At 18.9% G+C, this 25,671-nt stretch overlaps 3 protein-coding genes across 7 annotated transcripts; 1 reads left to right on the forward strand and 2 right to left on the reverse strand.

The window, feature by feature from the left end:
• Window positions 1-366: 366 nt before the first annotated feature.
• LOC108000025 (metacaspase-2) lies at window positions 367-15,430 on the reverse strand. Of its 4 annotated transcripts, none has more exons than XM_017060149.3 (11): window positions 14,645-15,430; window positions 11,603-11,700; window positions 11,164-11,310; window positions 10,957-11,076; window positions 10,610-10,760; window positions 8,556-8,685; window positions 7,782-7,935; window positions 7,469-7,657; window positions 7,273-7,392; window positions 3,987-7,186; window positions 367-2,097 (listed from the first exon to the last, which is right to left on the reverse strand). In XM_017060149.3, exons 1-11 carry the CDS (start codon window positions 14,934-14,936, stop codon window positions 2,088-2,090), a joined length of 4,611 nt encoding a protein of 1,536 aa, XP_016915638.2. In that variant the 5' UTR covers window positions 14,937-15,430; the 3' UTR covers window positions 367-2,087. The 4 variants fall into 4 exon arrangements, with proteins under 4 accessions (XP_016915638.2, XP_061934899.1, XP_061934901.1 ...); XM_062078915.1 differs by having other exon boundaries at window positions 8,556-8,697; XM_062078917.1 differs by lacking the exon at window positions 14,645-15,430 and adding an exon at window positions 12,694-12,796 and having other exon boundaries at window positions 8,556-8,697.
• A 1,225-nt stretch (window positions 15,431-16,655) lies between these two features.
• Window positions 16,656-18,084, forward strand: LOC107999971 (thioredoxin domain-containing protein 9). Its single transcript, XM_017060048.3, has 3 exons — window positions 16,656-17,252; window positions 17,390-17,591; window positions 17,677-18,084. The coding sequence occupies exons 1-3, from the start codon at window positions 17,076-17,078 to the stop codon at window positions 17,943-17,945; spliced, it is 648 nt and encodes a 215-aa protein (XP_016915537.1). The 5' UTR covers window positions 16,656-17,075; the 3' UTR covers window positions 17,946-18,084.
• A 2,697-nt stretch (window positions 18,085-20,781) lies between these two features.
• On the reverse strand, window positions 20,782-25,302 carry LOC108000054 (polycomb protein Scm). Of its 2 annotated transcripts, none has more exons than XM_017060202.2 (8): window positions 24,941-25,302; window positions 24,489-24,779; window positions 24,159-24,391; window positions 23,499-24,066; window positions 23,228-23,410; window positions 22,589-23,155; window positions 22,367-22,521; window positions 20,782-21,053 (listed from the first exon to the last, which is right to left on the reverse strand). In XM_017060202.2, exons 1-8 carry the CDS (start codon window positions 24,966-24,968, stop codon window positions 20,919-20,921), a joined length of 2,160 nt encoding a protein of 719 aa, XP_016915691.1. In that variant the 5' UTR covers window positions 24,969-25,302; the 3' UTR covers window positions 20,782-20,918. The 2 variants fall into 2 exon arrangements, with proteins under 2 accessions (XP_016915691.1, XP_016915690.1); XM_017060201.2 differs by having other exon boundaries at window positions 23,228-23,416.
• Window positions 25,303-25,671: the final 369 nt, after the last annotated feature.

Genomic DNA, 25,671 nt, shown 5'->3' on the forward strand with positions numbered 1-25,671 from the left:
ATATATATATATATACTTAAAGCGCGATTGCGCGTACAATTTCTCGGTGTGAAAATGAGAAAAAAATATATAAATATTTATAATAGAATAATAATAATTCAAAATAAAAAAAAATTAATTTTAAATATTAATAATTTATAATAAATCAATAATTTTGATTTAGAATAAATAATTGAATAATAATTTGAATTTGATTTTGAATAGAATAAAAATTATTATAAAATATTAAAATAAGATATATTTAAATTTTTAGTAAAACATAAAATTCTAAAGTACTTAAACTTTAATAAAAATATGTTTGTTATGTATGATATCAATTAATGCTTAATATGCAAATGCTTGGTATTAATAAAATTATTAAATATATTAATTAATAAACCATCTTTATTATTTTATTTCTTAATGCGATAAAATTCTTAATAAATTCAATTCCTTTTCAATATATAAATTGTACATAATTAATTTCACAACATAAACGCACATTTTTGATGGAGTGTATTCTATGTGAATTTGTGTTGCACTCGCACGTATATATATATATATATATATATATATATATATATATATACACACAGAATAATTACAATAATTATAATTTAATATTGCTAAATTAATAATAATATTCAATAATTTTTTCATTTTTATCAATGAATTTCATAATTGAAAAAAATAGCTAATATTTAATTGTCGCTTTTTTGATTCTTCATAAAGTTTAAGAATATATCAAATAAAATATAACTATATATATTTAAAAATTATCAATTTATTTTTTATTTTTAACTCCATAAAGTTTTTATTAATTATAAAATAATACTTTGGAGTTTTAAATTATATAAATTTCATTATCACTTTTTAATGTATGAAATTAAGTTTTATCATTATGAATATATAATACATATAAAATACAATGTAGATATGAAATACACTTTATAAATTACTGATCACTGGTGTTAATATATTTTTGACATAAATCAATGATTTAATAAAATTATATTCATATCACATGTCAATTTCATTTTTTCTTTAGCAAGTTATATTCTATAATATACTTACAGAAATAACATATTAAAAAAAATTTTTATAAATATACAATATAATAAATATATATTTCAAATAACAAAGATTCAAATTTCAAGTTAAGTATTGATTTATATTTAAGTCAAAAACTTTTTATTCTGTATTTATATGTAATAAAAATATATTATGTCAATATTGAAAATGTTTACAATTCATAAATAAAAATCTGACATTATATATAACAATTTTAATAATACTTTTCCCTCAAAGACACAAACTTTTCTCAAAAAGTAACAATTTTGAATGATGTGCATCAAATATAAATATGTATATATTATTTAAGTCCCATATATACATATTCATACACACATACTAATGGTATAATAATATGATATAGTTATATACAATCATTTCTACATTATGCACAATTTTGATTATGTGCAAATCATATGAAAAGCTAAAATTAACTATAGCATAATTAAATAAATGATTTTGACATAGAATTATAAAATCTTAAACTTTGTTTTGATATCTACGATTTTTTTTTAATTCATGCTATTATAGATCAATTTCTAGACTAGAATTAAACATGTACTAAGATTATTCCTAATACACGTATATGTATATGAGGATCCATATTTTCTCCATTTTTTTCTCTATTCATCAATTTAAACTAAAGCTGAGCAAAATTAATGTATAAAATACTACAAATTCTCTCTCTCTATATATATATACAACAATATTTAAGATTTACCTATATATTTTTTCATTTGTACAATGTAAAATTTTTAGTACGATTCTATGAGTTGAATATGTATTTTTATAAAATCATTACGCACTATTTAAGCAGTCAAAAAACATAATTTTAGATCCTCCATTTAGCATATCGCTGATACTTTGGTTCTAGATGCATTTTCAATTCTTCAAACTCATCAATTTCATCATCATCAAAATCATAAAAATTGTTATTTTCTTCAGTATATCTTCTATTTTTTATTTCTGAATCTTCATTTTCAATAACTTGTAACTGTTGTTCTTCTTTTTCTTCTTCTTCTTCTATATCATTTATTTTATTTTGTGCTATAAAAATCAGGTTATTAATTCTTACAATATAATTCTATAATTTTATATTTTTATATTACATTAATTTATAATATAATCAATATTTTGATATAGTAAAGTAAAATTTTTACTATAACATTTTGAAAAGTTGAATAATAATCAATAAAAAACAAACAATATTATAATCAATAAAATATGATAAATATAAAAATATGATAATATTATAAAAATTATAACAAAAAAATTATATTATAAATTTATTCAATATATTTGATTATGTAATATATACTTTATAATATTTCTTCATAATAATTACATATAAATATTACTGATAATAATATAATAAAATAATATGTATATTTTTTAATATACTTTTAATTGATTTAAAAAAAAGATATAAAGAAATAGAAAAAGATATAAAGAATATATAGTACTTTTTTTTCTTAAAATGAATTTTACATTTATATACAAAAATCAAATAAAATTTATTTTGAATTTTATTTTAAATGATAGAATTTTAAAACAAATTTTTAAATAAAAATTATCCATTTTTATAATAATAAAATCATTTCTATAAATACATAATTCAAATATATAATTTATAAAATTTATACAATACTTTACTGTATCAATATAAACAAATATTTATTATAAAATTAAATTCTAAATTTATAAAAAATGCAATTTAATTACAATGTAGATAGAAACCTTTTAAGAGAGCTTTTAATTTCTGTTTTGTATTAATTAATATTAAATATTAAATAACATGTTAAATATTAAATAAATTAGATATTATATGGATCAAATTGTTAAAATTTTATATTTAAGATTAGCAGGAAAATACAAAAAAATGAAACGAATTTTTATGGTAAATTTTTATAAAAGGAAGATTAAGATGATTGCATTAGAATTAAACAAAAATTATAAGTGCAAGCGAGACATAAGATAATGTTGAAATCAGCATAAATAAAAGAAAAAGCATTATTTTTTAAATGCAATATAAATTCAAATAAAAAATTTTATAAATTATATTTATAATTATATATTTATATATTTTTTATAATTATTTCAGATTCAAATTATTTTTAAAAAAATGAGTTTTAAAAATTTTTATATTTGTGACAAATGAATAATGAATAATGATAAATGATATTTTTTTTTATATACAAATTAATTATAAATGAGTCTTAATTTAATATATTTAGCATGATACACAATATAATGAAGAATAAGCAGCATGAAATCATTTAAATAATATTAATTATTATAAACACTTATTTCATCATAATATATTTTATATTTCAAATTAATTTTAATAATTTCCATTATTACATTATAATTTTAATTTCAATAACATATATTATTTATTTATTATTATTATTGTAATATGTTATTTAATTCGAAATAAAGAATATTAAATAATTCCAATATAATAAAAAAAATTATAACAAAATTGCAATTAATATCATAATTATTAAATTAATTATTTATTTTTATTACACCATATTTATTGAAATTAAATTGAATATTTTTCATCAAAGATATTTTATGAAAAATATATTTTGATATTGATATAAAATTTCATTAAATATAAACAATTTTATATTTTTAATATGATATATTTTAAATTACTTTTTTTTTAAAACATATAAGTTATAGATAAATTATATTTTAAATATAAATTAGAAAAAGAATTAATGAAATAGTTTTTTTATATCATATCATATTTTTCAATATAAATTCAAAAATTTATATTTACAGATTAAAATTATATATATTATAATAAAAAAATATAAATATTTAAACACTTAATAAATAATTTTTTCTGAAATATAATAAATAATATAGAATTATCAATACATAAAATAGATCAATTTCCATCAATTTTGTTAATTTAAATTACTCACCTGGTTGCATGAATTATTGATGAGGTCTCAGCAATATTAGTACTTTGATCAGAAATAATATCAATTGTTGTATTACCCCTTGTGTTCACTGCAGCTGTTGAACATATAGTTGTGGCTATAGCTGCACATTTAATTGCATTTAAATATTGATGAGTTGTATCACTTATTTCATCTGAATTTGTGCATTTTAAATGTTGAGCAATATTTGATCCAAAATTATTGAACATATGAATATTTTCTGATAAATTACTGCTTATATCAATATTTCCTCTTAAACAAGACACATTTTCTTTTGAAGAAACAATAGAATCAGTTATTACAGGTATTGAAGAATATTCAGAAACAATTTCAAAAGGCTCATTTTTTTTAAATTTTTGTTTCTTATAAAAATTCATTTTTTTTTTTGAATAATTTTTCGGTAAAGTATTTTTTTCAATTTTCAATATTTCATTATCTGATTTTTCAGTTATAGCATTCATTGATAATTGAGATATCTGAGATAAATCACAAAATAAAGTTTTTATTTTAATAATATTGTCTGGCCAATTATTAGTTGTGAGATCTAATAAAAGATTTTTAATCAAAGTTTTATCAACAGATGTATCTGCTACATAATGTATAAAATTTCTAAGAATTAATATATTGAAGTTTGTCATATAAGAATACATTCTTGGTATAGACATAACAATGTTCATATTATTCATAGTATTTTTCACATTATTAGTTTTTGTTTGATATATATTAGTTATTTTAAAGTATTTGTTATTTTCTATAACAAATGGTTTTATCACTTTTCGTTTTATTGGTGTATTTACATCTCTATAAATTACTGAAGTACATAAATTTGTATTATCATTGCTAGATTCAAAATTAGTATCTTTGTATATATAATTTATTTTTGATATCTTTGCTTCTGGTATGTTATTTACAACTGTACTTTTCCAATTTGTATTATTATTTACATAACATACATTTATTCTTTCTATTTCATTACTTGTTGAGATATTATGAACATTTATAAAAACATTTTTATCATTATTACTGTCAATACTATACATTCTGGTAACTTCATTATTTAGACAATTTGTTTCTACATTTATCTTCAACGTATTATAACATTCAATTGATTTATTACTTACATTACAGACACATTTTTGATTACATACATGACATGCTGTATTATTTTCTGTACTATTTACATTAAAAACAGAATTATTTTCAATATTATTTTTTGTACTTAAATTTATTACTAAATTGTGCATTCTGTCAGACGTATCTACAGTATGCATATCATTGCTTATATCATACATTATACTACATGACAAAGAATTGTTATCACTAGTAAAATTAATACTGTTTGTTAAAATTTCATTATTTGTTTTTTCTATAGGATCTACTTTATCTAGTACTTCCGCTATATTTTTTTTCTGTACATCATTTATAACTGCTTTTAAAACAGAGTATTCAGGTATACCTATTAATTTAGGTACAGGTACAATTGAGTTACTATTTGAAACATGCATTAATAAATTATTATTCACAATTTTAGAACAAATATCAATTATATTTGAAACAATATAATTTGCAGTTAATACTACGTTTTTGTTAGTAACACCAAATGGAAATTTTGATTGTATATTTTCAGATAATAATTGATTATCTAAAGTAGAAATAGATTTCTGTTTTTTTAAATAAATATTTAAGTTTTCACTATTGCAATTAGTTTTTTTTGTACCTGTCGAATCAGTTTCACAATCTTTCTTGAGTAAAAGATTTACTTCTTTAGAATAAGATTTATTACTCTGCCCAGAAGTATTACCTTCAAATTTAAATGATGGAATCATGTTTGCTAAACTTTGTAAACTTGGCAATTGAGAAACATTAAAAAATTTTGATTTATTTTTTAGTGATACCGACGACTCTTCTGTTTCACGATTATAAATCCTATCTTTTTTATCTTTTATGTAATAATGGAATTTATCACCAAGAGTCATCATGCTGTTTATGCTACCTTGAAATGTACTTTTACTTTTTAATTGATTAATGTTAGTGGAATCAGAAAAAAAACAACTAGAATGTTGAAATAGCGAAAGTAATTTTCCTAAATTAGAAGTACTTTTTTGTATTGGATCATGATTTGTTTGTGATTGTAATTCTATGTTTTCATTTGTACAAGTATTTGTTGTACCATAATCTTTGTTAGTAGTTATTGTAGTATAAGGAGAATTTTTATCATTTCTATCTTTAGATGTAATTTTTATATCTTTTGCATCTTTTTTATAATAATTTTCTATATTCTCAATATTTTTTGTTGTCAAAATATCTTCCAATTGGTTCAAAATAATTTGATTGTCTGACACATTACCATCTTCTTTGCATTCTAAAGTTACAGAACTTATATTATCATTAGATTGACTTTTAATTGTTGTCTTAAAAAAAGATTTACTTGTATTTGATTCTTTTATATTAGGACATCCAGGTACTGTTGATGTACACATTTCTTCTACTACATTTAAAGCTAGATCAGAAAAGTCGTTCGAAGTATTTTGCAAATTTTCAATTTGATTATTATTATTCATTCCTAATTCAGATGCAAATACATTATCTGAATTATCTGAATCAATTGATTCTGTAATATTAACTTTCGAATTTAAATCGACTGTGATATCAGCTTCAGTAGTAGTAATAATAGGTTTCGATAAACATACAATATTTGCTGATTCAACAACTGAAACGCGAAATCTAGATGACCCACTTGCAGAAGTGACATAGGTAGGTGATGATCCAAGGGATGAAAAAACAATTGATGATGAAGATACTGAGGAATCTGTAGAACGTAGCGTCTCTGGTACTCGAGACACTACAAATCGACTTCGTGAAGGACTTAATATTGGACTGGCTATAGGTGAAGAGACAGGACTAGGGGCTGGAGAACGAAGACGACCTCCATTAATACGTTTCGGTTCGAGCATTGATTGTTCAGATTCATCTTTTTGTATTGAAATCATGGATGATAAAGAACATGGTAATGTTTGACAAGTAAGCGAAATTTTACGAGAGGTTGTACTACAGAATCTGCTATGATATGAATTTTCAAAACCTTCGCTATTTTCTTCTAATATTTGATTTTGTTTGTTTTCCAAACAACAGCTTCGAATATCAGCTACAAGCTGCGTGTATTGATGCAAGGTCTGGTCATCCTATTGTTAACATAAAAAAAATAAACAATAATAATAATACTTTAAATTTTTATTTTTATCTAATATACAACAGATTTATTACTTACTACTTTTATCTCGAGTTTATCGTCCAAATCTATTTTAGTAATATTTTTATTTTTTTTCATAGCAAAACTAAGAGCTTTCATTCCAGTTACTTGTATGCTATTATTTCGTAAATCTATCCTCTAAAATAATAGACAGACATAGATTTATTTAAAAAGTTTATATTTTTTTTAATACTTTAAAGCTTTTGATATTTACTTGTAAAACTTGATTTATTTCAATAATTTCAGATAATGTAATAATACCATCACATGTGAGTTCAGTTGATTGTATTCCTAATTGTAACAAAACATGATTTTTTTTCAATGCATCTTTTATAACAAATAAAAATTCGTCAGTTAAGATGTTTTTTCCGATGTTCAATGTTTCCAACGTTTTACACAATGTCTATATAAATAAATATTATTAATATAATATAGAAGTATATAAATATATAAAATTCTAACAATATATATATATATTGTTGTATGTATGTCCACACATGCATGACATGATATATAAAATTACATACTATAATACGTGCGAAATAGGGAGACGATTTTTTTGTCAGTTGATTATTCCATAATACTAGTATGTTTAAACCTTTACCATCTTTGTCTTCATTTATTTGATTGATGAGACCTTCTAAGATATCACGTACACCATCATCTTGAATGACATTATTACTAAAAAATAATATACATTATATAATATTTATTTCAATAATATAATTATATATAAAATATTTAAATATTCTCTTTTATTAATTCTATTATTATATTCAAATCTATATAATATAATAGTTAATATTTTTAGCTATGTGACAACACATATTAGAATAAATAATATAAATATATAAAAACACATTGTTGATATAATATGTAAATAGTAAATAATGAATAAATATAAACAGATACACAATGATTGCAGTTCATATAATTAAAGCAAGAATTGTAAAATAAGAAAGCTAACTTTTGAAAAAAAGTTAAAAATAAATTGTTGTAATGTTTATTAACATAATAATTGCTTCCAAATAATTTGAAATCATTTAATAGAGGAAAAAACTAATAATTCCTTTCATTAGCTTATTAATGTTATAATTATTTATAACATTATGCATTTAACAATAACATTGTTTTAAATAACTTGTAATAATATATTTTACATTAAAAAATAATTCCTTACTTATTTATCTTACTTGTTAAACATATTATTATAATAATTATAATTTATAATATATATATATAAGTAATTCAATTTTTATTATTACATATAATTATATATTATTACATATAAAATTACATACCTAATATCAAGTAGTTGTATGTGATTATTTAATCTTAGAAGAGAACCAAGCTGTATTGCATCATATAAATTCAGCCCATTATCAGCTAAATAAAGTTCTCTTATTCCTGTATTCATTTTTAATGCTGCAACTATTAAAAGGTCTATATATGTACATATATATTAATATTGTATTATAGAAAACTTGTTTTATTAATTTTAATTAAATATATAAACAAATTAATTTAAAATTATAAATAAATTTTATTATATTATAGAAAGTTTACATCAATAAATTTTATTTAAATGAAAAAAACATATTTTAAAATTAAAATATTATAATTATTACTGTTAATTTATTCTAGTTAATTAATATTATAATTATAATTTCTTCTATAATCAAAATAATACATTAATATGATCAAAGTTTTAAAAATATTTTTGATTTTTCATATTAATATATATATTTTTCTTTTTCAATTATTTGATCATTTGAAATATTGTATAATATTAATACAATATAAAAACATAGTGATAATATATTTTAAACTGAAATATTTATAATACATAAAATACATTAGTATGATCAAAGTTTTAAAAATATTTTTAATTTTTCATATATCATTTTATATTATAATATGATTTAATATAATTTAATATAATTAAATATGACATTAATATTTAAATATATTTTTCTTTCTCAACATTATTTGATCATTTGAAATATTGTATAATATTAATACAATATAAAAATATAATATATTTTAAACTGAAATATTTTAAGATATAAAATAAAATAAAATATAAGATAAAATTATTATTTTTAATACAAAATTGTTATCATATGTATGTACAGATTGAATTTAATTTAAATAAATACTTAATTATTAATTACAAATTAAATTTTAATTTTATTATTTTATAGTAATTATTAATTTCATTAGTATAATCTAAATTCTTAAATAATAATAAATTTTAAATAATTAATTATATTTAAGTATGAGAAATATAAAACATAAAAAATGATAAAAAAAATATTATTTTAATTTACAGAAATAGTTCATTTTATCAAGTAAATAAATAATAATTTTATTAAAATTAATAGTATTTCAATATCAAGCATTTACAATATATATGAAAATATATTAGGAGATTTTTTTAATTAATTTTTTAATTTATTTGATTTTAAAAGTAGGATGTAAATCACATGGAAAAATATAAAATAAAATTAATATATGCAATTTTTCATTCTTCATAATTTTTATTTATAAATAGAAGCAATATATTTATATATACAATAAGTCTATGTAAAATATTACAGAGAAAGAAAAAAATGAAAATTTAAAAAATAGCAATAATAGATTTATATGGAATAAATAAATATTTTAAATATAAAATTCATCAAATATAATATTTAATGGAATTTCCAGCAAATTTTAAATTATGATCTTTTAATAATTTTAACATTATTAATTTAAGTATATTTTAAGTATATTTTATTTATTGAGAATATTATTTAAAAAAAAAAAGAATAAAATTAAGATAAAAAATAAAAAATATAATATAAACTATAGATTAAAAGGAAAAAAATTCAAAAAATGTATAATTTTATTTTATATTTATTATTTCTAATTAATAATTAATATAACACTTTTTTCACTAAAATACAAATAAAAATATAATTAAAAAAATAATTGAATCATAATATTTAATAAGTATACAATTAATAATTAATTTTTTATAATTATTTTTGATTTATGTCTTTAAAAAAAAGAAAATAAATAAATAAAAAAAAAACAAGTATATAAATAGTATATATAATATACTAGTATATATATAATAGTATATAAATGTAGAATAATAAAATTCAATCTACATTTTATAATATATTTATATCCAAAAAATATTGAAATTATTTTAATATTTTTTACTTTATTATGTCATATATATTTAATGATTTGTTAACTTTAATTAATAATTTTTATAAAAAATGAAAATAAATTAAAAATTAATAACAAATTATTTTATTATTTAAAAGAGAAAAATGAAGTACAAATTGTATTGCATAATAAATACCTAATGTGACAATAGATCTTCCTGTGAGTCCACAATTTTCTAATTTAAGCACATGTAAATGGCAGATTAATCGTAATGCACGACTCAAGATATTCATGTATTGTTCATTAAGGATTACATCTTTAGCTTCAAAATGTTCTAAACATTGAGTCTAGATAAAAACAATGATTACATTAATTATATAAAAATTAAATAATATAAAGATCAACACAAATATTTAGCATCATTTCTAATTTTCTTAACAATCATTCTAATATATGATAATTAATGAAATAATATAAAATAACAATTAAAACATTTAAAACTAATAATATTCATATAAACTTCTTTATAGAGAATATGTGTACCTTTTTTATCATATTTGCACATGCTTGCCAACCATGAATTCCAATGCTTTGATTAGATGAAATATTCAAATGCCTTGCAGATTCATAATATTCTAACATATCAAATAATATCACAGAACTCTATAATAAAAAAATTATAAATTATATTAAATAATATTTTAACAGAAATAATTTTTTTTTAATAAAATTTTAAATTAATGAAGATACCTCATCATTCAAAGATGTAGCTTCTAAATTAATTTTATTAAATTGTACTCTTTTGAAAATTTCCTCCAATGGTTCTGCATGATTAATATCTAATATTTGTCCTTTTAAATCTAATTCTTCATTTCGCAATTCAAATGTATCCAAATTCTATATTATTAATAAATATATTTTATTATTTACAATATCAAATATATTGATATATATTTTTTTATATAATTTTATAAATATTTCAATCAATAACTTTTTTAATTTTATATATCTTAATTTTTTAATTTTAATTAAAATAAACTTAAAATATTTAGATCTTAATAATTATAAAATTGATTCTTTTTATTTTTAAAATCAATTTCATATCTTCATATAATGTCTTAAGATTTATTTCATGATCATTTCCAACTTAAATCAATTGAACATATATTTTTAAGAAATGCATTTTTACCTTAAGTTGATTTATAACAGTCTCCAAAGGATCTGAATTATGTTTTATACAAGATTCTTTGTATGCTAAGATTATATCTTCACAATTCACATTTTTAGCTGTGGATAATTAATCAACATATCATTAAATTAATAAAAATTTTAATTTGACATATTAAAATGTATATGATTAATGAATGATGCTCCAGAATACTGTAAAATATATAAAACATAATATGTGATATTCAATTTAGGAATTTTTTAAAAATAACTGAAAAAACTCACATAATCGTATACTTAATTTAGCCTTGTTTCTGAAATAATTGAATATAAATTTTATATTCAATTAGATATAAAATAATTCTTCATTAATGAGTAAAAGTACAAAAGTGATTAATATTTAGAATCTTTGCATTTTATTAATCAGATACCAAAAAATTGAGACCAAAAACTATCAGATATCAAAATTCAATAACAAAATTTATAATAAAATTTAATTATTTTATTTACTTGAATATTACTAATATAATAATAAATTTTTCTATGTCAAAACTCATGTTTATATTTAGTTTGCATGAAAGTTTCTTATGCAAATGCATTCATTTGATTTAATACATTTCAGTTATTAGTGCTATCAATATATCATCCTTTTTTTTTTTTCAATTATCAATGATATGTTGATCAAGTGCAAATACAAATTCATATTTTCTTGAATTTGATAGTTTCTGATATTCTGATTTTCAAAGATTGATGGTCAACAGATATGTAAAGACTCAGACATTGAAATAAATTATATTATTGGAATGAAAAATAATTATTTTAAAACTTCTTTATAATATTCAATAATTAAAAATTATCATAAAACTTATTGTAATTTGGAAACAAGATTATATTAGACATATATATATTTATGTGAACTTTTTTGATTATTTTCATGTTAAATCCACCATCTCCATGCTAATCTTATATATTATGTTATTATCAAACCTATTAATAAAGTATTACTAATAACACATATTATGACATAATTTTAAATTTCAGTTTGTTATTTTGTTGTTTCTGAGTATAATATGTTTCTTAACACGTTCACTGCGGTGTTCATTGGTGACTCACCAAGTTTTTCATTTGTAGCAATGACTTGATCATTAACTAGTGTCTACATTTCCATTGAATGTTCACCTCTCTATCACAAGAAAGTAAGTTGATAAATTTGACCCTGGAAGCAGAGGATCAAGAAGAAATCAACTCTTCATCTTTTTTTAAAGAATAAAGCCAAATATTTGATTACATTTTATTTTAATTCAATTAAATATTTTAATATAGATATAAAATATATATCATAAATCAAAGATTTTCTGTAGAATATTATTTTTTTTAAAAAATTAGCTTCCACTTTATTTGTATTCACAATTCCACAGAGAACGTATTAATACAATAATGTAAATAAAATGTTTTATAAAAATTAATGATTAAATATTTTAGAAATACTATGTCATAACTTACTTTTAACTCTCATGTAATACTTTTTTTTAATAGACAAATATATTTAAAAAAAATATATGTATAAAACAATATAAATAAGTTAAAATATAAATGAATGAACAATAAATTATACACAATATTATATTACAATATAATTTTATATATATTATTCTATTTAAAATCAAGTTTACAAATTATGATTAAAATAATGATTAACTTTAAAAATAAAATAATTTATAAAAGTTATGGTATCTAACTTAAGAGAATTGTATATACATATATTGTACATATTATTGTAGATATTTTAATATTGCATCAAACTTATAATTAGTATATGGTTCACATTGTGAAATCTTAAATGATCTACATCTGGCATGATCTATAAAAAACTCAATGACTTAGTAATATATTATAACTGTTCAAATAAAGAATAATATAAATTACACAATAAATAATAAATTACTCTATCAATTTAAACAAATGTTAATATTATCAAATAAAAAAAATTTCTATTTGAATACATAATTAAATATATATATCTAAAAAAATTAAAAATCTAATTATATTAAAAGAATGAATAAAACCAAATAATAATATAATTAAACAAAAAATAAAACAATCTTATAATATAATATTTTATAAATTTTATACTTATAAAAATATATTTAATTTTAATACAATAGTTTAATATTCAAAATAACAATTTTCTTTAAAATATAATTAATATAATAAATTTAAATTAATTTTGAAAAATACAAATTTCTATAGATATTAATTATAATATTAATATTTTTTATTATATAAAAAATCAATTTTTTTATAAATTATTTATTTCAAATGATAATTTTTTCTTATTTAATAAATTATTTGAAAAGTTCAATGAAAAAAATAATACAAATGCATTTTTTAAAGAAATTAATTAATATTTGATATTTGTATCTTAAATATATACATAACAAAAAAATATTGATGTTTTCTAATAATAATTAAATTGAATGTTTCAATATTTGGAAAAAAATATTTTTATTAAAATTTATCATTCTTTATAATTGATATTATTCCTTGTATTATTTTTATTCTAAATCTATTGTTTATTATTAAATTTTTATTATTATAAATATATAATTTTTAAGATATTATAATATTGTTAAAATAATATTTATTTTAACAAAATTTTATAAATATTTTTAAATAATAACATAATATCTATAATATTTTAATTTATAAATGACTTTTTATATTTTATTATATAATAATATATTATATAAATAATTTGAATATTTTCATTAATTAATCGTTTACAAAATAAATTTTTTTTAAATATATAAAAGATATTTAGTTAAAGTTACATGTTTTTTTACTTATGTTAATAGATTAATCAATATTACAAATTTAAAAACACTTATATTCATATACCTATAAATTAATTTAATAATGATTAAAATATTATTAAAGACAAAGTATAGATTCTTGAATAATTAATATATATTTATTGATCAATACAAAATATAAACTTTCAAAAACTATTAAACTAAAATGAATAAATGATCATAAAGCTGATGCAATATACATTTATCCTCACCGAATTTCCATGGATTGGCCGGCTCCAAATATCCCGTAATCAAATGATTATCATTTGTTGGAAAATTAACACGTCGAGGAAGCTTTTTTTTGCTTAATGCCAAGGAACTTCGCAATTTTCTTCCATCAATTAAAATATAAGGCGAAAGCGCAACATTGCTTGTACCAAATCGTGATCTTCTAGTAACATGGGAAATTATTCTTGGAGGAAGTTCTTCAGGATCGACTTCATCCTTCAAGGTCGTAAGCGAATTCTCGCAGATCTGCGATATTGAATTCGCTCCTTCGCTCATATTCAACAAATTTTTAACATATTTTATAAAACAAAATTTACTTTCTATAAATACGCACACGCATGCACATACACACCACACAATATGTTAATGCGACTATTTCATAAAATCGTCAATGCACGTATCAAAGCAAACATCAACTACTCATACGTTAAATCCGCCATCTTTATTACTGTTGACAACTATAAAACTTAATTGCGCCTAGAACTGTAATTAAACTTATTTTATTTGATATAATTGAATTTATTATGTATCACTAATATTATTAATTCTCCATTTATTTATTATATTTTTAATTAAACTTTGGAAAAAACATTAATATTTTTGAATGTTTTTTTATAGATTTTATAAATTTTAATTTTTTTATAAATTTTAATGTGCAGAATCTAAAAATAACCATTTTAATAATCAGAATTCAGTGATTTAAAAATTATTTACATGCAAATTTTAGATTTTTGGAAATTTTTGTGAATTATATGACACTATATATATTCATATTGGAACTTTGTTTCGATTAAATGATAGAAACATTAGCGCGCCAAATTCAAATTATCTTTTAATTAAAGAATTCTATGTTGTTTCAAAAATATATCAAAGTCAGTTTATCAAGGCTTATGTCAAATTTATATTAAAAACATATCAAATCTTTACAATAAAAATATTTTTGAAATATATCTTCTACATCTTAAATGTTGGCTATAGTATATTGCAACCATATTTTTTATAACTTTATGAATTTATACAATAATATATTTATATAATAATTTATATATACTCATGATATATATAAATTATTTTTCATTTTTTAATTAATCATTATTATTATATATCTCACTAATATTAATGTTTTTTGTCTAATTTTTTTTTTCACTTACATATTAAATTCTATTTTTAATGCAAATTAATGTAAAATTTAAAGCTATAAGCAAAATTGTCATTTTTAAAAAAATTGAGGAAAAAATTAATATAAATAGTAAACTATCTATGTTATCATATTATAAATTGTAGACATATTATAAATAAAAATAAAGATTATGTTACTTAGATATTGATTATGACAATTAGATATGATATTGATATTGATAACTGAAAATAAAAATAATATGATGTCATTTCATCAAAAAGAACTTTATATATAAAGTTTGATAAATTAATAATGTCAATGTAATGTAAATAATAATGTCAATGTAAATAGATAGTCAATATATAATTTTGTAGAAATTTATTGTCAATTTAATATTATCTTATAACCAAATTGTTTGTTAAGTATAATAATCATAATACCAAATTATTCAAATTGATGTTTTTTGAATAAAGAATTCAAATTATATTAATTATCTAAGTACAATTTAAACAACAACAAATTAAATAATATGCTACTTAACATTAGCACAATTAATATTAATCTTATAACAATCAAGAATTGAAATTTAATTTTAATTCAGTACAAGTTTATAATTCAGTTTAACTTATAAAATAATTGAATGCAAAGAGTATTGTTTATATAAAAAAATTTATATTTATATTTATAATTTATAAAAATTTATAAAAATTTATACATTTTTTATTAAATAAATAATTATATATTATAGTATTAATTATATATGTAAACATTGATATAATTTGAATTTGGCGCCTTTTTCCAAAGTTCAACCATAATTTATATAATGCAAATTTCCCTTAAATGAACATATATCTTTAAATATAATTGATTAAATTATTAGAACAATATAAAAAATTATAAGAATAAGAATAAAAATAAAAATAAAAATAAAAATAGAAATAGATATATTTTCTTTTATATATGTTTTGTATAAATATAAGAAAATGTTTAAAATGAAGTCTTATTTATAAGAATAAATTTATTTTTTAAAACTAAAAATTGCAAATATAAAATACGGATATATTATTCGTTATTTGTAAACCATAATATATTAATTTAATATATAAAATATACAATGAAAATAATTTAATACATATACATATATATATATATATATATATATATATATATCTTAACTACTACATATTGATACATATGCAAACATATGCAAGTTATTCATCTTTTTTCATATTATAAAATTACATATTAAATTTATATAACCTATAACTCTTTTTGAATTTTACACTAAGTCAAAAATGGAAACTATTTTACAAAAAAAAATAATAGAAGCGACTCATTGTGTTGAGAAACAATTAGACGCTGAGATAGAAAAATTAGATAATTTGGATATTAGCGATTTTGAAAAATTGCGTGAACAACGTTTTAAGAAATTAAAATTACTTCAACAACAAAAACAAAATTGGCTATCATTGGTAAAGTATAATTTATAAATTTTATAATTTTATCATATGTTCAAATCACTGTTTGTGTGATCTAATTTTATTTATAATGTAAACTGAATATTATTATTAATATTATTGATAGGACACATGATGTATACATATTTTAGGGTCATGGAGAATATTCAGAATTATATGATGAAAAAGAATTTTTTGAAATATCAAAAAAATCGGAAAACATTGTCTGTTTATTTTATAAAGATGATTCACCAAGATGCAAAATAGTAGATTATCACTTTAAAATTCTTGCAAAAAAACATATAGAAGCAAAGTTTTGCAAGTTGAATGTAATGCAATGTCCATTTTTAACTGGTAAGTTTTAACTATCTTCTTTTTTTCTCTTGAAATTCTTTAAATTTCAAAATATTTAATAATAATTCAAACTGAATATTTTCAGAACGCTTAAGGATCAAAATTATTCCTACAATTGCTCTTATTGTTAATGGTAAAACTAAAGATTATATTGTGGGATTTACTGATTTAGGAAATCGTGATGATTTTTCAACTGAAATGTTAGAATATAGAATTTCACTTTCTGGTGCAATTACTTTTGAAGAGAACATTTCTTCAGAAGATAATAAAAAATCATGGTTATCTCATATTTCAAAACCTAAAACTATTAAAGGACCTAATGATTCAAATTCTGATGATTCAGATGAAAATTAAAAATTTACAACAATTTATATAATTTAAATTCTTAAAAATTTATTCTTTATTATTTATAAATTTTTGTTTATGTAAAAATTGTTAATGGAATAAGAATTTGCAGTGATTAAATAAATAAAGATAATTTTAATATACAAAATAATCATATCATACATTTATATATATCTATTAATATCTAATAATATTTTTACAATATAAAATTTTATTTATTATTAAAAAACTAAAAAAAATGTTTTAAACATTTTTAAAATTTTTCTTTTCTTATTTCTCAAATAAAATAAAACTTTAATATTAATATTAATAATTATTTTGTTTATTTAATTTACTATAAAACAAAATATAATTAATTTTATTAACAGATTGTTGTGGCTTAATTAAATTAAACGCTTTTATTTTTTATATTTTATATATTTTTTCTTTATTTTAAAAATTTATAAATAAATTAAAATGTATTAATATCAATAACAGTTTTTAGAATACTGTATATACAATTACACAAAAATAAACAATAAAATTATTGATAAAATAAATCTAAAACTCTTCTAAATAAATTGTTTAAACTAAAAGTAAAATATTAAAAAATCTAATTTTTTAATGGTTAGTAAAATTAATAATTTTTAAGACTTATTAAATATTATAAATAAAAAAAAATAAATTTTAAATAAAAGAAAAATACTTCCTTTAATATAATTTTATTCTCTCATATTATTGACAAGAAGTTATTAAGTTTATTATATGCAAATATTATTCAAAAATAAATAATTTCAAAGAAAAATAGATGAAAAGATAAATATAATTATTTTTAATTAAATAATTCATTATATAATTTTTTTTATAATATTTAAAATATCTGATATTTTGTTATAAAATATTGTTTTTAAATTATTATAATTTTAAAAAAGAATGATATAAAAAAGATATAAAATAGCAATATTAAATTTTAATAGTATTATTAAAATCATTACATTTGCATGTTATTCAATTGCATATTATAATTGCAATTATAAAAAAGTTAGTTGTGAAATTTTACTGAAAATAATGCTTAAATTTGTTTGCTCTAATTTCATTTATCAAACTTAATTTGATTAATTACTTAAAAAATATATAATTTGATAATTAATTGTTATATTACTTTACAATAGATCTCAATATTTGTCATAGCCATTTTAATATTACTAACATTATTTTTATATATCAAATTAAATCAAAAATTAATTTAATAGAAAATATATTTTGATATCGCTATTTTAAATATATTATTTATATATATATACATACTTCATATTTACGTATAAGAAAATTATATAATATAGATTTTTTAATATGTTGTATTTTAAAATTTTATGAATATTTTACTTTTTATTTTTTTACATATTCATATAATAACTAATTTAATATTATAATTATGCAATATATCACAGAGATAATTTTGCACATATTCAAATTTACTATATACATATCAAAATGAAATTGTACTTATATTAATATTATGCAATAAACATAATTCGCATATATTACTACGAGAAGTTTAAAAGATATGTATAATAAATGAAAATAAACAAATATATAATACTGTATTATAAAAATAATTATAAAAAAGTGTATAAGTTATTTTTAATGCCCCCGTCTATGAATTACATTTCACTTTTAAAAAAATTTACTTTCCACTTATAAAAAACATTTTTTATGAAATTATGTTAATAAATATATTATGTAACATTTAGAAATTTTTTTTTATGTGAAAGTTGAAGTTTATAAAAAATATAAACATTTATATATATAAAATATAAAAGTGTATGTTCTAAAACACATGTTATACAGCAATTCAACTTTATTTGAATTACATATTCAAAATTAGATTTATTTAAGATTTGATAAAGATGTGTTTTATTACACACATGTATATGTGTGTGCGTGCGTGTTATATTTCCATGGATATATATATATATAATATATATTATATATATATTCATGTAATTAATATAATTTTATTATATATATATATAAAATATTTATATAAATATTATATTACTATTAATATTTATATAAATATATATTTAAAAAAAGGAAAAAAAATAATAAGAAAATGTAATTACATAATACATAGTTTAACATAAACAATAATCTAAATTTTTCTGCTTATAATAAACATAAAATAGAACATGTTGCCTTTTTATGTATAAAATGATACCTTATTATTTATTTTAACAATACAGTAATGTAAAATAGATAAAGTAATTACATATAAAAATAATAATTCTTAAATACGTATTATGAAACAGAAAATAATTACACTTTGTACACACATTTCTTATGATTTATATTACTTTTGACAAATATGCGTAAAATATAAAAGTATATTTTATTATTAAAAAATAAAAATAAAATTTAAAAAATAATTATTTATTTTTATAATTATGCTCATATCTAATATATTAAAGTGCATTTAGAAATGTAATGAATAAAAATATTGTTATTATTATACTTTACGCTATTTTTGTGTCAAAAGTATCATCATTAGAGAAAGGATTGGAATTTTTTAAATAATAAAAGTTATCATTTTAGAAGAATATATAAAAATTACAATAAAGTTTGAAAAGGCAAACATATTGCGAAAAGTAATTTTTTTTAATTTAATATTTTTAGCATTGAAGACTAATTAAATTGTAGGATTCTTCTACAGATTTTAATTTTGTTCATTATCAAAAAGATTTTACATTTATATAATTAACGTAATTTTATATTATTCTAAAGGAAAAAATATTTAAATACTAAAATAAAATTAAACTTTGATTTTCTTCTACTTAAAATCTATATAGATTAATAAATGAATAGGTTTTGAAAAATTATACTCAATATATTCACATTATTTTAACAACTTATATATTATTTTGTTCTCAATAATGAAAACAAACTTGACCAGCCTGTTTAAGTAATATGTCAATTTAACTCACTGTACATAGATTGATAAAGTCACAGAAGTATATGCCTCCTGCCTTTAATACGATTTACCAAATTGCATATTTTAAGTGCTGGTCCAAGTTTTAATCCCATATACTTCATCATCATATCAGAATTTAAAAGTAACAAAGCTTTTCCATCGATTTCCTGAAAATTATTTTATTCCATTAGTAATTAATATAAAATATAATTTTTCTTATTATGCAGAGAAAATCTATATTTGCAATTAATTATAATTCACAAAAATTAATAATATGATAAAAATTCTTAAATTTTTATTTAATTCTATAAAACATTATAGTATACAATAATGATTTTAGAAGAAAAAGATTAGTGATACTAATAACTTATGTATTATAAATTGTTTCTTTTAAATTAATAAATAATATTCGTAATTATTTATTGTTATTCAATTATTAATTATTTGCATTTTAAAATTCTTTTCAATGGAAATAAGAGTTTCACTATGTTAAAATGAGTAATAAATTCTTTCGCTAAAAAATATTTATATTTCAAAAAATATTATCATGATATTACTTATGCTAATAAATAAACATACAAAAAAAATTGTGAAAAGGTATTTAAAATTTTATTTATAAAATATTAATTTTAAAAATCAATATTCTTAATTTAAAAAAAAATAAAAAAAATATTTATATTAAATATTATTTTAAAAAAGTTTAAAAAATTTTAAAAATGATAAAATATATTAAGAATTTTTTTCAATATCTAATATAAATATCATTTATTGTTTTTTTCATACAAATTATTTTTATTCAAATTAATCAGAATGTACTATTTTATCTTCTTTTAGAATAAAATAAAATACAAAAGTATATTTTTAAATAAAAAAAGAAAAAAATATTTTAAAAAAATAGATTTAAAAATCAACCTTTATATATTGGTTTGTATTGAATAATTGTTATATTTTTGAAAAAATTAGTGCACATATGTAAAATACATACTTTATTATTAATTTTGATCATACAAGTAAGCAGAAAATAATTATTACTTATAATTGAATAATGAATAATTGAATTATGATAATAATGATAATTGAATCTTATAATGGCAACATTAAAATAAAAACATTAACTTATTTATTATTTATGCTATTATTATTCATTATTATTATTTATTTACTAATGTTTAGAGAAAAAAAATATTATTATACACCAAATAGAAAAATTATCTTTGCAAATAATTATTAAATACTATAGATGAAATTAATTAAAGATATTTTTTTAAATTTTGTTTAAATTTTTTATAAAAAGACGAAAACTTTTATAATTATTTAGAAAAATAAAGAAAAAAAATAAAATTATATAATTAATTAAAATTCGTATAATATATATAATATATAATATAATATTCAATATAATTTTAAAAAAATGTGAATGAATTTATTACTCAATTTAATAAACATTATTAAAAAATAACATAAAGTGCATGTTTCTTACATGTTTCCTGAATAAATCTGCATGCTGTCCTAATGCAGGATCAGTAACACCGATGTAATGAATTACATCTTCAATAGTCCATTCTGCTGGTTCAGTAGAAGGTGTGCGATTCATAGAACTTTCAGATTGAGTAGTAGATGTTGCAGCTTCAAGCTCTAATTATAATAATAATGTATCTTCAATGAATTATTTATCAATAACATTTAAAAAAATAAAACTAACCTGGAACAGATTTTCGTTGTTGTTTCGCAGCTGTTGGTGATGACAATGATGAATTGTTTATACTTTGTACAGAATTTTGTTGTGTTTGTTGCTGAGTAGTTGATGACAGATTTTGTTGACTTTGAGACCATCTTCTTTTTTCTGCAGTAATAGTACTATTATTTGTTGTAGTAGCAGTATTAACTTCTTCACTATTAGTAGATTGTGGTTGTTGACTATTTGGACATTTGTTGCAAGGCTCTTTCCTTCTAAATAACATATGTTCACATGCACAAAGATCTTCAAGTTGTCGCCTAATGTATGTGTAAAAATCCTCTTCTTCCATAAATATAGGTAATCTAACGGAAGTAGGTTTGCTTTCTAAAATTAAACTTATAGTTTCTCCTTCACCACGTTTTAATAAACTCAACATTTGTCTTGGACTCATTGCTGCCATTAAAAAAGCTTGAAATATATCTCTTGTAACATTTAAAATAGGGCCAGTACCAAATTGTGCTGGCATTGCCTTTACTTTACGAGGATCAAAATAGGGACCACATGTGCAATTATGATTTACATAAATTGTAACTGTAATATAATAAAAATATTAAATGTAAAAAAATAACATACACTAAGATATTTAATTGAAATAAGACATACCATTCCCTAAAGAATGTGGTTTGGTATTAGCTGTACTAGTGTCAGGTTCTGTAGCTGGTTGTGGTGGAGCACTTGAACCTGCTGGACTCACTAAAGCAACAGCTGGTTCTCCATTAGTACCTCCACCAGATACTGCCATTACTGGTAAGACATTACTTGTTCTTGATTTAAATCTATTAGGCCCTGTTGCTACAAATATTTATGTATATTACTTAATAAAAAATATATATTTTTTTAATAAGATAATTTAAAGCAAGGTTATAATTCTTACATTTCTGTCTAGGTGGCTGCAATGGATGACCACTTTTAAAACACCAACCAGCAGGAAAAATATCTCTAGAGTCAAAACGACACCAATAATCAAATGCTCCTCTCCAGCCATCAAATGTAATATGAATCATATCATCTTTAACTGCACCAACAGTTGCTGTGCATATAAGTTGTGGATTTTTTTTATCTATAGCTTCCAGTTTATGTCCAACTTCAAACATATTACAACGTGGTGTTTTTGGTTCACGTTTAAATACTTTTGCAGGTGCCATTTCTGCACCATTCAATGTTTTCAAAAGAAACATTGGCCAACTGGAAGCATTCATTCGGAAGCCCAGTGGTGGTTGCAACATACCACCCGATTTTTCACAATGACCAATTGGATGAATTTCATTACTGTCAACTAAACGCCAAAAATCATTTTTATTATCTGAACCATCCAACCTTAATCTAAGACGAGGACCAAGAACTCCAACAACAGTTGCAATACATGTTGATGTTAAATTACGAGGATCAAGAGCTTCTAACTTCATTCCCATTTTAAATTCATTAGTTGGTGGAATTTCATGCTAAAATATAATTTTAATATCATTATATTTTACTTTCTTCTTAATGAAAAAATTATTATGAAATTGAATTTTTATATTTATAATTCAAATACCTGTTTAAAACATTCAATAGGTGCAGCTTGACTGTTTGTTTCTTTTAAGTAAAGATCCCAATCAAAAGTTTGATAAGTTTCATATTGAAATGGACCAGTAGAAGTTGATGGAGAATGAGATATATTTGTATGATTTGTATTTGTAAATGACTGAGTTGTAGATGGAATATTATTTCCACTTATTAATCCTGATGGTGTAAGAGATGGTGCAGGTGATGATTGGTCCCTATTAGCTATTAAAATAAGATAGTCATTAATAAATATATATATAAAACTCATTAATATTTTTTAAATTTAATTAATTTTTTTAAATTTTTATAAACTACCAACTTTTCTTCATATCTGTTTGTCCTTCTTTTTTTTGATGTTTATTTAAACAAAATGAAGAACAAAAATCCTTTGTAGGTCCATCTTTTTGTTCTAATCTCACTGGTGTACCTCTAATAACATTGTCACATTGAACGCAAGCTCCTCGTACATAAGCTTTACGAAATTCAGATAAACAAGTTTCTGAACAGAATTCTTTTTTTCCATGTTGTGTTGGTAAAACATATTTTAAAGGTTGTTTAGTTTCTCCACACCATGTACAAGAGTTTTTTGATTTTGGTGGTCTTCCAGGACCTATATTTAAAAAATTATAATATTTCAAATTTGATTGAAATTTGTATTATATATAATAATTATGAGTAAGTAAAAATAATTTATATATACTTTAGAAAATGATAGAAAAAAGTCAAAAATATATAAATACAAGGTTATTTTGAATTATACTATTTGTATACCTCTCATTTTGCTTTGTGTAGACGACATAATTCTTCATAGAAAGATGATAGTTGATACTAAAATTTACTACATAACATTACTAATTTAACTTATTAATTAAGGATATCTTTGTATCCATTAATAAAATAAATCTTGGAAGCACATCCAGTTTTAAACTAAAAAAATCTCTATTTTTATTTGGTTCGCAAATATGTTATAGTCAAATTTATATAGCACAAAATACTTTCTCATATACTTTCATATAAATCGAAATTTAATTGGATTCTGTAATGATTATTTCGTTATAATCAAAATAATATATTCCGTATTAAAAGTTATTATGTCAAGCCGCCATATTGCTTTGATTTGGCCGCGCAATCCGTAGATAAAAAAATAATAGAAAGGACAATATAAATATTAATTCTATAATTGCATAAAAAATATAAAGTATATATTATTATAAAATAATAATAATGAATAATAATATTATTATTTTTAACTTTTTTCTAATTTAAATTAAAAAATAAAATTTATTTATTTTTTCATTTCATAATTTTCATAATTCGATTATAATATTTTTATCATTTTTCTTAATATTTTAACATTTTTTTAAAACTCATGTACATTCCAAAATTATTTTCTAAAAAATAAAACATAAAAATAATAAAATATCATTTAATTAATTTAAACGATAAAATATGTATATTTTATTTATATATATATAAATATAAATAAAAACACAATTATTGTT

Source organism: Apis cerana, linkage group LG8 (genome assembly GCF_029169275.1).
Source record: "Apis cerana isolate GH-2021 linkage group LG8, AcerK_1.0, whole genome shotgun sequence".
NCBI lineage: Eukaryota > Metazoa > Arthropoda > Insecta > Hymenoptera > Apidae > Apis > Apis cerana.